This window comes from Pseudochaenichthys georgianus, chromosome 7, assembly GCF_902827115.2.
Source record: "Pseudochaenichthys georgianus chromosome 7, fPseGeo1.2, whole genome shotgun sequence".
Classification (NCBI taxonomy): Eukaryota; Metazoa; Chordata; class Actinopteri; order Perciformes; family Channichthyidae; genus Pseudochaenichthys; species Pseudochaenichthys georgianus.
In genome coordinates, this window is record NC_047509.1 from 17,963,662 (window position 1) to 17,978,748 (window position 15,087).

Below are 15,087 nucleotides of genomic sequence, written 5' to 3' on the forward strand. Positions count from 1 at the left end.
AGTGCAACCTAGAGGACAAAAAGATCAGAATTAGAAACGGGTTTATTGCCAGGTATGTTCACACGTATGAGGAGGTGTCGTACATACAAATAAAAAAATGTAAAAACTACAGAGATAGCGAACTATATTAAGAAATAGAATGCAATAAATTATAGAATATAAAATATTGGCAGTAAGCAATATTTAAACATTGCATTATTTACCATCCTGTGATCTCCATGCAGAGTCTGCGTTGTGGCTGAGGTAAAGTGTCAGTGGGGGGGGCGGGCCTTGTTGAGGTGCCGAGAGGTTCTGGTCCTGATGGAGAGAGGTTTTGGTCCTTATGGAGAGAGGTTCTGGTCCTGATGGAGAGAGGTTCTGGTCCTGATGGAGAGAGGTGTTGGTCCTGATGGAGAGAGGTGTTGGTCCTGATGGAGAGAGGTTCTGGTCCTGATGGAGAGAGGTTCTGGTCCTGATGGAGAGAGGTTCTGGTCCTGATGGAGAGAGGTGTTGGTCCTGATGGAGAGAGGTGTTGGTCCTGATGGAGAGAGGTTCTGGTCCTGATGAAGAGAGGTTCTGGTCCTGATGGAGAGAGGTTTTGGTCCTGATGGAGAGAGGTTCTGGTCCTTATGGAGAGAGGTTCTGGTCCTGATGGAGAGAGGTGTTGGTCCTGATGGAGAGAGGTTCTGGTCCTGATGGTGCGCAGCCTCCAGCCAGAGGGTTGTGTTGAAGGCAGAGCTGAAGTCCACAAACAGGATCCTGGCATAGGTTCCTGCTGTGTCCAGGTGCTGGAGGAGGAAGTGAAGTGATAACTATTAGTAAACCATAATGATGGATGTTATTATCAGGGCATTGATTATTTCATAAGTTTAGAAGGGGGGAACATAGTCTAACAACAGTTAGCTTTTGTTAATTTTACCTCGAGACAAAACTTGTGAGACTTGTTTCTGAAATCCCTTTCTCTTAAAGTGAATAAATAAAAAATAAAACAATGGAGGTGACCCTAAAACTAACCACTGGATTGCTTGTCTAACATGACCTAGTCCATAAGTGAGGTAAGGGTGGGAACAATCAAACACACCCTCCCAGGCACTACGTGTTAGCGAAGTACAACTGGGATTTCGAAGAGGAAGATATGCTTGCTCAATTCTTAATAATAAAGAAAAACCAACAAATTGAGCACTTGAGTTTTCATTAGCAGCGCCTAGCTACAGCTGTGGAGCTTCGGTCAATACCACTAATGCCCCTTTCACACCAGCGCCTTTTCAGCTCCGGCTCGGAGCTAGAGCCTGAAAAGCGCCGGGTTTTCCTGTTCACACCGCAGCGGCGCCGGCTCTTAGCTCCGGAATCCGCTTCATTTTCAGCTCCAAAAAATTGTCGGTCCAGAGGCAAGAGCTTTGGAGCTAAGAGGCGACGTCGCTTACGTCTCTCTTACGTCGAGGCGTGCAGGAAACTAAACCCACCTCCCCTAAACATGGGTCGACTGTTATGCCTGCCTACAAGCAGTAGTGCCTATAAACACACTTTATAAAGTCAGGCAACACTAACCAGGTTTCGTGTGATTCTGTTTATTTGTACCTTACTTTGACCATCCGTTCACTGTTATCGATCATTGTGGAGAGAGGCAGACGTGTTGTTTTGTATTATTGCAGCTATCGGATGCAAGTAGTCAGTTTAGCTTCGGTTGCTATGCTAACATCACCCGTTTTATACCAGAGAAACTTTCATAACAGCGTTGTGATACCAACAGTGTCAATTCAGACTGACACACATTCACTTAGGCTAAGGGGAACTGGGGATATGCATCAGCTGCTTGTGTGAGTCGGACAGTGAATACTTTAGAGCGGCCGCTGCAGTGTGAGCTAACCGGGAGCTAACGGGAGAATAAACTCCCGTGGAAGAGCAGCACTGCAGCGGTCGGTAAATTCTGCAGAAACACATTAATAAACAATGAACCACGGCACTCTGGAGCAAAGTATAAGGTTGGAGAAGTCGTTATTCAATTTATTCTGGCTTCGTGTGATTAAAAGCAACACGATCATCGACCCGACGCAGTTGTTGTTGTGAGCGCCGTAATGGCTGCCGTTGGGGAGCAAATCAGCGATGTAAACGGTGACGTCATGACGCAGCAGGGGCAGCTCTGGAGCGCCAGTGGGCGGTGTGAACAGAGCGGGAGCTGAAAAGGGAAACCGGAGCTGAACCAGAAAAGCTCCCGCTCGGAGCTAGAAACTGAAAAGCGCTGGTGTGAAAGGCGCATAACAGTCTATTTCCTTAAAATGGTACATATCGATGAATCTATATTTTCATCTTCAGGTGATTACATCTGCATAATGTCCCTGTACAATAAGATTCAAGCATTTTGTAATCCAGTGAGGAAATTCAAGACCAGTAAATATTGATTGATTAAACAACACTAAATAAAATGTTAGTGCTTTCTTCAAACTCAGACTCTCTGCTGCGGCTGTACCTCAAAGACAAAACAATTGTCTTATGATCTTTGTTGAACAAGGTCTGATTGTCCTGTACATGTACAATGTGGGGTATTTTTAAATACTTTACTAAACCACATTCAATACTATGTTAGACACAAGTTAGTTATTACTCACATATCGTATAAGTCTTTTCATCTCCAAGATGGAAGAATAGCTGGGTGCTGCCTGGAGAGACTGATGAGGGACACAGGCTGGCGTCAGCAGCTTTCCACACAAAGCCATCACATCTTCTCTTCCATAGTCCTCGCTGTCCACTGGTGCTCTGTAAAAAGAGTGAACATCACAGCCGTCATGTTAACCCTTTGTTACACAACAACATACAACCAACATGTGTCAAAAGTGACCCGAATTAGTTTTAATTGTAAATATATTTGCAATACATTACTTTAACCATTCAGGATTCCAGGTATTCCTCAATTAACCTGTTTTGGATCAACACCAATTTGTATTTTTCCCTTTCTTACTTTTTGAATAAAAATAATGTTTGTATCACTACACTTCTAAGGCACAACATGGGTCAAACATTACCCGTGTTATTTCATGCATGGCTGAGTGTTTCTTTACTATACATTTTCAAAAATAATTAATTTTAGCAGTGATTTGGACCAAGCATGTATGATGTAGTAATACAAAAAGTATTTTAGTTCACACAGTGTGACATTAGCTACTAGCTAGTCATGTTAGCTTGTAATATATAGAGCAGAGCTAACTAGCAAGTTAGCCAAACGTTAGCGGTTAGCTGTTTATGCTATGCTAGCTGTTACTGAACATTAACAAACTAGATTCCGCTATAAGAAAGCTGTGAAACTTTACATTAAACTTGGCGACAACATTGTGACACCCCGCTGCATGTTTATGTGTAATTCTCCCGTGTTGGAGACGAGAGGGTGGGGGGGCAGCACTGCAATAAACTGTAAGCTAACGTTAGCAGCCACCTGTTAAGCCAGGTTTTTCGGGCGCAACATCTTGCAAGAAACAGCATGTCAGGGCTTCTTAACATTTAACAACCTATTAATGATGAATACCAACTTAACGGGAAGAAACTCAGCTAACTAGAAGAAGAAACGTAACCTTAAATAAAAAATAAAACATTCACAAACTAAGGATTATCTAAATACATATTTAACTCCATTACAGTTGCAGGACTCACCAGATCTCAAGTCTTCTGTTCTTTGTTGACGTCCCGATGCTCATATTTAACGTGTAAAACGATCCCGATATAAATCCATAAAATCCTGCAGCAGACTTAGACAGCTGTAGCTCGCAGGAGGAGACCCACTCAAACTGACGTGGATGTTTCAAATGTGAACGACAGGCGCGGACAGTTCTCATTGGCAGGTTTCTTCGATGACGTTTATATTAACCAATCAGGAATGTTGTGGACTCATTCCAAACATGCCTGACTTGTCTGCCGTGTTTTGGCTGAATTCTATTTCAATTGCCGTAGCTCTGGCTGTCGGCCAGAATCCGAAAACCATACATTATACTGTAAAACTAAGGCTTATTACTGTGTATTGACCAATGGGAGAAAAAAAAACAGCAACATAAATAAAACAAGGATAACTGTGACTTGTTGAGTAAATAACAGTGTGTGTTCTAAACCTTGATCCTCCCTGCAGAAATGTCTCCACTTTCTATCATTTTAATTTGTTTGAATGATATTGTCAATTGTAGATGTTTACAATATAGTAAGTTAGGAATTTAATGAGAACATATTTATTTACTTTTGTTTCAACATTGGATATTTTGTGTTTGTGGTGGATTCAATCGAATATTGAGAAAATTATGTATGTAAAAAGGTTTTAATTACATTTTACGTTTTTTTTAGTTGACGCTTTTTTTTTACAGTTTTATGATTACCTTAAAATTACAAAGAAAATCTTAAAGAGCTTACGAAATGCTTTTAGCACCTGTTAGTGGGCTTAGTATATGATAGAGGTTGCATTTGTATTGTGGAATGTGCCATATGATTTTTTTATTATTGATCTATTTTGAATAAATCACGATTATAACAGCATACAAAAGTTGTCAGTTAGTAACAATCGTTCGTTGCGCCGGAAACATCAACTTCGGCCATTTCCGGCGGTGACGTCATGAGTGGAACACAGCTGAGCTCAGTCCCGTTTGAATGCATTGAAGGGCCAAATATTACGACAAAGGATGCACAGCAATAAGACGCCAAGAATAATTGGCAAGCGATATGTTGTATGGGGATGTGGGGCCGTCTCAACATCTGGTTATGGGATGTTTTTGTGGCCAAAAAATGATCAAATGTTGCGTATATGGACAAAACAAGTGCGTCATACGAGGCGGACGTTTGCTAGACCAGGTAACCCGGGGTCGATGAAACCGACGATGTGTGGGCAGCACATCGAGAGATCGTGTTTCGAACAATCAACAATGCCCGCTAAGGAGAGAGAGTAAACGCTTTCTCGAAGGTTCGTTTTGCTTTCTTACAACGTTACGTTAACTCAACCTTACGTTTGCCATGAGGCTATGTTACTTCCCTTAAGAGCTAGCTGTCTTAGCTAACAACAGTTAGCAGCTAACGTTTTCTGCAGTTTGTGTTTCCACTGAAAAACGTGATGTAGTTATTTAAGGGTAAGTTAACTAAACGTTATCTTACAAGTAGAGAGAGTTAAGTTGTGTTTAAAATCGTCAATGTAATGCACGTTAAAGGTTTTGTGTTGAGCATGAAGTTAGCTTTACTGTAGCTCACCAAAGGTTAGCATGTTAAGCTGCACTTTCTGTGGCAGCTCGCTTAATACAAAGAGGGATTTTGTGCTTCATTGTAAACATTTCTTACAAATGTGTGTTAATCTACCTGAAATTGTAGGGACAGTTTTTTTCTACTCAACTATACAGACCATTATTGAGGAGATGCAAAACATACTGTAAATGAGTTGGGTCTGACATATACTTTGAGTAATGTTACTATGCTGCTAAAAAATGAAACATTATCAGATGAGGACATCACCAAAGTGTGTGAGTCTGTCAGGGGATTAGATCTGTTCTTTGCATGTCGTACAGGGCCTGTACACACTGCTCTGGTATGAATTAAAAATATAATTGTAAAATGTATGTCTCTCGCTCTTGTCATCATTCAGGCTTTGCATTTGAACTCCTATGACTGGTTGCGGACTTGAAGGGAACGACTCCATGGCCTTCCTGACATCCAGGAAAAAGGTGAGATTCTAATCCATTTCAATGCCAACAGCCAGTCATTGTTTTTAACTTTTTTAATAGGATTTTTTGAGGAATTTAAGTTGTATTGGACAGTAGAGATGTACTGGAAACGGTGGAGAGGGAGGAGATGATATGCAGCAAAAGGCCGAGCCGGATGGTTGCTGCTCCGTGTGGAGCGTGTTCTATCAGGTAAAGCACTTTGGTACCCAGTTATTTATGGTATTGAGTTTAAATTTAGCCTTTGGAAGGTCATTTCTGCATTGTAAAGACTGAAAAAACATTTATTTGTCTCAACATTCCTGTAATAATTTGTTTTTTTTATTGTTGATATTGTTTTGTTCTTTATTTTTGTTGTGAGAATCACTTTGCAATTGTGTAAGTGCTATATACATAATTATACATAATTATACTAATATTATTGTTGTTACCATCATTACCATTATTTAAAAAAATGTCTTTGTTTTCTTTATTTATCGCTGCAGAAAGGATCATGCCAGCCCACATCAAACACCTGATCAAGAACTTGTGAATCTTCAGGCAGAAAAGATGAAAACACCTGTTCAAAGTTCCAGTTTCCTGTACATGGAACCATGCCTGTCCTCTGTTCCACATGTCTTCAGTCAGTCCTGAGGCCTGTACTACGAAGCAGGATGTTCTCTTCGCGGCTAACTTCAGGGAAAACTCCGGCTTTCCGGTCCTACGACGCTGGTTCTCTTCTTAGCGGGCTAGATCTCCATGGTAACTTATGCTGAACGGCTAAACTGCCCCGGAGCAGGTTATGTTGCAGGCCAAGAGCTCAACTCAGTGAAAGCACCGCCTGCTGACCAATCAGAGCTCAGTGTGCAGAGTTTAAAGCGATCAAGTCATATTACAGGAGAAAGGAAACACAGAAAAGCTGCCGTTGCAGGAAAGACGGCCGGCAAAAATCACCGACTGTGTGAACGTGAACATGAACAGAATATCACCTCCATCTTCAGAGCAATCTGACTATTAGAACATTAGCGTTAAGAAAGCTTACTTAAATATCTGCCTCAACATCAGTAACCGGATCAGAGTACATTAAGTACAGTCCGCGGCATATCACTTCATAATGTATCATATATCTCCTGATCTGAGTCAGCTGAGCCGTATCTGGCCGTGCAACACTCACAGCGTCACATACTGTATGCAGAAGTATTATTTTAGCAACACGTTGAGTTGAGGAAACACTGGAGTCAGAGGTAATGAAAGTCAGATGGTGTTTTAGACGGGGCAGTGATATCATAAACCTGTTGATGGACGCATTCAAACACTTGTTCTGTTCCCAGCTGTATTCACCTTGCAGGTGCAGCTCTGTGGCTTTGATCCTGATCAAGTGTTTAAGTCATGGATGTTTAAAGTTTAACTTCTTCATATTTGACTAATATTAAAGTGCACTTTTCATTCAGGAAGTATGACGCTGCGCTGTCAGCACGCTTCTCCATGTTTGTGATTGGTCGAATGCTCCAAATACCACCCCTTTCATGTGAACGCGCACCTAACTAGATAGGACACGGCTGGCTTGAGCGATCCATTTGATAACCCGCGTCGTAGGACAGGTTAGCGAGAGCACGTATGTTTTGGATTAGGCCAACCGGCTAACTCGAACATATCCAGGTTAGGTTGAACCGGCTTCGTGGTATCAATCAATCAATCAATCAATCAATCAATCAATCAATCAATCAATCAATCAATGTTTATTTATATAGCCCAATATCACAAATGTTACATTTGTCTCAGTGGTCTTCACAGTGTGTACAGAATATCAGTATGACAATACGACACCCTCTGTCCTTAGACCCTCACATCGTACAAGGAAAAACTTCCAAAGAAAACCCAGTTTAAAGGGAAAAATGGGAGAAACCTCAGGGAGAGCAACAGAGGAGGGATCCCTCTCCCAGGACGGACAGACGTGCAATAGATGCCGTGTGTAAATTGAAAAGATAATACATTTGCAACATAGGTAGTCCAAATGTTTGGAAATGCATGTGTGTATAATAGGAAGATGAATCCACGAGGATATCCATCCAGGACCTATGATCCAGGACCACAGCCACGACTCAAGATCCAGCGCTCGCGATCCAGGACACAGGACCGCAGGATCATCCATGACTCCGGATCCCAGCGTATATAGACACCACAAAGAAAGACATGTGGGGAAGCTGGGTTAATCGGAACATGAGAGTACACGGGTATAGACAGAGAGAAGGAAGAAGTAAGATGTCCCCCGACAAACTAAGCCTATATCAGCAAAACTAGGGGCTGAATCTAATCAGCCCTAACTATAAGCTTTATCAAAAAGGAAGGTCTTAAGCGCACTCTTAAAAACGGATAGGGTGTCTGCCGCCCGAACACAAACTGGAAGCTGATTCCACAAATGTGGAGCTTGATAAGAAAAGGCTCTGGCTCCCATTGTACTTTTAGAGACTCTAGGAACAACCAACAACCCTGCATTCTTGGAACGCAATGCCCTAGTAGGACAGTAGGGTATAATGAGTTCTTTAAGGTAAGATGGCGCCTGCCCATTAAGGGCTTTGTAGGCGAGAAGAAGAATTTTAAATTCTATCCTGTGTTCTATAGGGAGCCAGTGTAAGACAGCCAGAACAGGAGTAATGTGGTCCCTTTTCCTAACTCTGGTTAGTACACGAGCCGCAGCATTTTGAATCAGCTGAAGCGACTTGATTGACTTCTTAGTACTCCCTGATAATAAAGAGTTACAATAATCCAGCCTAGAAGTAACAAATGCATGGACTAGTTTCTCTGCATCGTTTTGAGGCAAGATATGCCTGATTTTTGCAATGTTACGTAGATGGAAGTAGGCGGTCCTTGAAATTGATTTTATGTGGGCGTTAAAGGATAAATCCTGATCAAATATAACACCAAGATTCCTTACAGTCTCACTGGAGGCCAAATTAATGCCATCCATAGTTAGTATATCTTTAGATAATTTGTTTCGTAGATTCTTCGGGCCAAGTACAATAACTTCAGTTTTGGTCGTGTTTAACATCAAAAAGTTTAAGGTCATCCACGTTTTTAAGTCCTTAAGGCAGTCTTGAATTTTATTTAGATGATTAATTTCATCAGGCTTGATTGATAAATATAGTTGAGTATCATCCGCATAACAATGAAAGTTTACAGAATGATTCCTTATAATATTGCCTAACGGAAGCATATATAATGTGAACAAAAAAAGTAGTAGTAGTACAGGCCTCTGGACCCTATGACTCGGACACTAGTTCTACCAAGGCTTATTAGAGGTAAGAGTGGTAGGAAAGGAGTGGAGTTATCTTTGTATTTAGGCTGCAAGTCGACAAAGGTGATCAGATGCTAATAATGATCCGATTCATTTGATATTGATTGTCTGCCAATACCGAATCCTGATCCGATTCTTCTATTTCCCAGATAATACAGCTGCACCGTGTACACTAGCTCTATTTGTTTTTGCCATTGTAATTCACCATAAGCAATTGTTGACTGTAACGTCTAGACTCTATGCCAACCAACTGTAATTTGTAATGTATTATACTTTAACGGTTCTGGCAACCACAGCAGCCCAAATGTTAACGTAAATATTAAGTTTTCTTTTTACAGTGTACTTATATCTGTACATTTCTTTTCAGTTTGCTTCAAGAAGTGGCTTCAACAGACAGAAGTGCAGGCCAGATTGGGAAAGGCTGGACGCTACACAACGGGAAACATTATAGACATGAACAAGGAAAAACAACAAACACTTTCTTTGTTGCCTTGTTCTTATCATACATAGTGTTACGGTTTTTGTTACCATTTAAATATTGAATTCTATGTATTACTTTTATTTTAAATCAAATGCACCGGTTTTAGATAATATATTTATTTTGATGTGTAGGTTGATTTGCAGGTTGGTTGTTATTTGTATAATTATTGTATTGTTACTGTGTATTTTATTATATTAACTAGCTATTTATTAAATTAAAATACTATTATGAACACTATACAATGTCTTTATTTTGTAGATACCAGAATACATGACACAATGAATCTTTGTAATATATTTATGTTCTCTTGTTTAAATAATCATACCAGTATTTAATGTATGCTGGTCACCTGGAATCCTGGTAAGCTCCCAGCAGGGTATATTTAATACTATTATTAAACATAAGCTGGTGATAGATGGATAAACCAGCCATCCTGGCCAGCTGAAGTGTCCAAAACCCCTCTCCAGCCAACCATTCCAGCCTAATATATACTGGCTGGTCAATTTACAACAGCCTGACCAGCTACATGTATCTAAACTGGTTATTTCAGCAGTCATTATTATTTATTTACTATTTTTTGAGAATCTCTGAATTTTAGTCAAATGTATATACCAGTCTCTGTTCTGTTGCCTGAGCCAAGTTTGCCTGCTACATTACGATGTATTATTATTGATTTACTATTTTTTGAGAATCTCTGAATTAAAGTCAAATGTATACCAGTCTGTGTTCTGTTGCCGCATCGGATCTCCGCCAAATGAGTCTTGTCTGTCACTCGATTCTGTCTCCAGAGTCCGACATCAGCCACAGAGGTAGTGTATTATTCAACAGGTGTTCTACTCGTGACGTGCGTGACGTCACTAACCGGCGAAAGCTGTTTTGTTCGGAGCGGTCGTGTAACATCGGAAGTGAGCATGGAAAGTTGTAATAAACCACGATTTATAAATACTGCGGGCATATTGTCATGAATGACATGATTTCCCATTAATAATAGTATTTATATTATCGTAATAAGAAAAGTATTGTCCTTCATTTCGTAAGCTCTTTAAAGTCTTATAATAGTAATACACTTTTATATTACGAGTTACATATTTAATTACAGATAATACTTTTTATTTGACGTACATCTGCATTTATTTTCTGAAAGTGCAAAAATACTGTAAATATTATATAGTACATTTACTGTAAAAAAAAGGAAATAAACGTTATTTGTGGTTATTGTCAAAATACTGAAAATAATGTTTTGGGTTGTTAATTTATAGTTAATATCTGCCATTTTACAGGATTTTGCAAGTTATTTAAAAAAACATGATACTTACTATAAACATTTACAGTTATTTCCTGTAAAATTACAATCTTTTTTTACAGTGTATAATAGACTGCAAAACAGAGTAGAGTACTGCAGACTCAAATGAGTTGTTTATAACAGACTCACACTAACAATAGATATTGTTATATGTCACTTAGCTTTAATCTCCAGTTGTAACAGATAATTAGTTACATAACAAAAGTGATCAATGTATACATACAGATGCGGTCACAGAAATTCTGGAGCATTGACATCAGATTACAAGGACAGTGACATTCATTCAGTTTAGAGTTCCATTCCAATATGTTGTATGGTTGTATATGGTTATGTATAGGTTACATAATTTAATTGGGCACATAATCCAGTATACAGTTGTAAAGATTTCAAAGGGACCCATACAGCTTTTGCAAAGCAGCTCAGTTCCACAAAATGATGTAGATTACTATGATTTTCTCTATTCCAATTTAAAGACGAGTTTTATAGAATTCTATAGAATTCTATAGAATTTAGTATAGGTTGCATCAGAGAGAAAATGTCATGCATGTTTTCTTTGAATGCTATAGATTTCTACACATTTCTATAGATTTCTACAGATATGTCATGAGTCGGTTCTGTCCTATAGAATTCTTTAGATTGTTATAGTTTTAATTATAGAAGTTTATAGAAAAGTACACATTTATAGTATTCTACAGAATGATCTAGAGATTTCTATAGTATTCTATAGAATTCTTTAGCATGGCTTACAAATACGACTATGTTCTATAACATGCTATAGATTTCTACAAGATTCTATAGGATTCTATAGGATTTTATAGATTTTTATAGATTTTTTTGCTAAGGGTGATGTTTAGTTTGCTAGGTATGACGAAGATTACTTCATGAATGCTAACGTTTTTTTGGTGGAAATGTGTTTTTTCACAGCAAAGATCACCCTCTGTACTTGGACTTATTGGGAGAATTTAAAGGCAAGAACATCCCAAATATTCATTTAGGTCCTTATTTTAGACCTTTAGCGTTGCCGTCTGTGAGGGAAATACATGGGGCTCAGAGCCTCGTATTTTTAAAATCTTTTTTTCCTTCTAATTTGTTATTCTTTTCAAAATAACACACTGTTATTTACTCACCAATAACACACAATTATCCTTGCTTTTATTTATTGGTTTAATTCCATAATCTCGGGCTTTTTTGGCGTTCGTCAGGAACTGAATTTCAAAATAAAAATAACCGGAAACAGACGTAGGCCTATAAGAGACATTTCGAGCATCATTGCGATTGTCAACATTTTTGAGTTTAGGATGGCCGAAGACACTACACTACCCATAATCCCCAGCTATCGTTTAGGACTACAGTCCCCGTGATTACTCTTCAAGGTCTGGGATTGGATGTTGGAGTGGCAGTGCGCCAAGGTTACGCCGAGCGTCAAACAGCTGTTTGAAATGGAACGAAACCACGCCAGACTATCCAAAACCGGAATCGAACGCCCCCCCAGAACTACACACTACACTATTGTGTTTCGCAAAATGTTCTATGGGACGTCTCTACTGAACGTTTTCGTTTTTCCCACAAGTAGAAGTTGCCAGTATTAAACACATTGGTGTTATCAAATGTAAAACATATAATTAATAAATGGGTGAAAATCGCTGTCCATAATGCGCAGCATCAATATATAGCATTAATATATACCCACATGACAGCTCATTGATACTTTGTAATTCTACTCCACTACAATTCAGAGGTTAACCAGGTATTTTTACTCCACTACACTTATTTGAGTTACTTTGCAGATTCTGATTAATGATGTGAAATATAAACAACCCTTAAATCAGACTTTAGTTACACCTGAGTAAAATTCAGGGAAGTTGATTGTCAAGTGCCAACAATCAGGAGAGATATTTGATAGTTGGTGCTTGTGAAGACTAAACATGTATCTGCAATTGACATTAATGGAAACGAATAATAAAGTATATTAATTACTCGTTATTCTCTATAGTTAATTAAAGACTATATATTATGGCTATTTTGCACATCCCTTTCAAGATTTCAAGATTTTAAAGGTTTATTGACATATCATATACACAACTACGGTGTAGTTATGCAATAAATGAAAAACTTGGGTCACAGGTTTCTCAACAGTGCATTACAAGACATCTATCAATATGTGTGTACCTCCACCATTAAACTGTCATATTCTGCACATTTCTTATTCTATCTACATACATAAGAGTATAATCCATATGTATAATATCAGTTAAAATAAGTGCTTCAACATAGTTAACATTGCAGGAAAGCAATATATTAGACGTTAAGTACTTTGTCAGGCTTAATATTTATCTGTTGATAGATACCCCCAAAGTGTTTTTCTTATTTAAAAGAAGACCTTAATCTGTTATTTAATGTTTAAATAAAGGTTAATTCATTTTTCTGTTTTGCACCTCCTCCTATTAATATCTTAAACTGTTTTATTGTAGAGATCACTTTTAGTATCTTCTTGATTTTTTATATTCTATATTTCTATCACAGACCTTCTACTTTTCCCCTATGAAAGTATATGTACTCTTAATATTTTTTTAATCAAATATAACACATAAAAACAATAATTCAATAACGTGCTTTAACCACTAGGCGGTGCACACAAGGTACACACAGCCATAATAACTTTGTATTATTAGTGTAGGACACTTGTATGTACAACCTCTGAAGATGTGTAGTTTTATTCATGCTTTCACATAATTTTACAGCATTTTGCTATACGAGGCTCTGAGCCCCATGTATTTTCCTCACAGACGGCAACACTAAAGGTCTAAAATAAAGACCTAAATGAATATTTGGGATGTTCTTGCCTTTAGATTCTCCCAATAAGTCCAAGTACAGAGGGTGACTTTGCTGTGAAAAAACACATTTCCACCAAAAAAACGTTAGCAACCATGTGTACACATTCATGAAGTAATCTTCGTCATAACTAGCAAACTAAACATCATGTACATGTACTGCACAAATAATCAGAAATAAAAACTCATTACTTGCATAAAATGACATCAAAACGCATTTTAATGGCCAAATGAACCTTAAAATAGGCATTTTCCACCGAGAATAACACGAAGGTCGGCCATCGTTGTTGATCACATGGTCTATGAAGGTCTATGGGACGCCCTGCCCGTAGAAGCCTGACGGTCAAGGGGTCCGCTGTCCGCAATGAAGGTCTATGGGACGCCCTGCCCGTAGAAGCCTGACGGGCAAGGGGTACCCTGTACGTAATATAGCGACGGGGAGGGGCCCTGACCGTCCGTCAATATGTGACGGGATGGGAGTGAGAACGTGTTGATTATACATACATTACATTATATGGTCAGAATTGCTAATGATCACTTAACATAAAAACATCGTTCTTGCAGGAATTTGATCATATAGTTGAATATTAGGCTCATTAAATTGTTGTTAAAGTCAACTTTGTCTTGATATTACTGCTAGATCAGAAGGCAGGTCTCGAAAAGTCAAAAGTTAGCTTTTGTCATGTCCCTTTGTCCTGTGCCTTCCCTGTTTTATTTTTGAAAAGTAATTCTCCCTCTCGTTTCAGGTCACTGTGCTCCCCGCCCCTATGTGTCTCCTGCGTTTGTGATTGTTTACCCCGCCATGATTGTTTCCACCTGTGCCCCTTACCTCTGGTGAATATATTGTCTGAGTCTCCACCTGTCCTGTGCCAGTTCGTCTTCTTTCATGACTCGACATACCAGCGTACATTTAAGCCTGATCCATGTTTGTTGTTTTTTTATAAGTTCCTTGTGGAAGTATTTTGTTTCTCCTCGAAAGAGTGATTTTCTGTTCTTTGTTTTCTTACTGTGGAAATTCAAGTAAAGTACGTTATTATTTGAAACCATCTGAGTCTGAGTCTGAGTTGTGCATTTGAGTTCATGCCTCTGAGTTCACCCCTTGACATCAGTGAAGTAATTACAGCCCTTTGTGATATTAAAGTGTGTTTCATATTTAATGTAAGTTCATCCAACTGTTGTTTGGTTGTTTCAATCAAAACTACAACATGTTATGCTCATGGTGGCGGTTAGAAGATAAATCTGGGCATTACCAAAGTTATTAGGATTCATACTCTGAGAAGCCAAAATGTCTTGACAAACTTTATAAAAGTTTTAGACATATTTTTCTATTGGACCAAGGTGGATCATCTGACCAAGAGGCCAACATTGTCATACTACCTCGCTGGTGGTAACAGCAAACTAGTTTTATGTTTTGTGAGTGAGCAAGGTTATCATTGTATGATTAACTTCTTCAGGTTTTAGAGCAGAGCTACAGCTTATCTGAAGTTAACCTCACTGACTGAGTTCACTCACATCCAGCTCTCTCTGCACATTTTGTGTTGCCC

At 38.8% G+C, this 15,087-nt stretch overlaps 1 protein-coding gene and 1 long non-coding RNA gene across 2 annotated transcripts; both read right to left on the reverse strand.

Annotated features, from left to right (window-relative positions):
- Positions 1 to 659: 659 nt before the first annotated feature.
- On the reverse strand, positions 660 to 3,711 carry LOC139434098 (uncharacterized). Its single transcript, XR_011643520.1, has 3 exons — positions 3,622 to 3,711; positions 2,586 to 2,733; positions 660 to 767 (listed from the first exon to the last, which is right to left on the reverse strand). It is a non-coding gene; the product is annotated as an uncharacterized lncRNA (long non-coding RNA).
- Positions 3,712 to 7,868: 4,157 nt separating this feature from the next.
- On the reverse strand, positions 7,869 to 8,901 carry LOC139434099 (uncharacterized; the record flags this gene model as incomplete). The annotated part of the gene is made up of 1 exon (XM_071203612.1): positions 7,869 to 8,901. A coding segment is annotated over one exon (948 nt), but the record flags the coding sequence as incomplete, so codon positions are not given.
- Between the last annotated feature and the right edge of the window lie 6,186 nt (positions 8,902 to 15,087).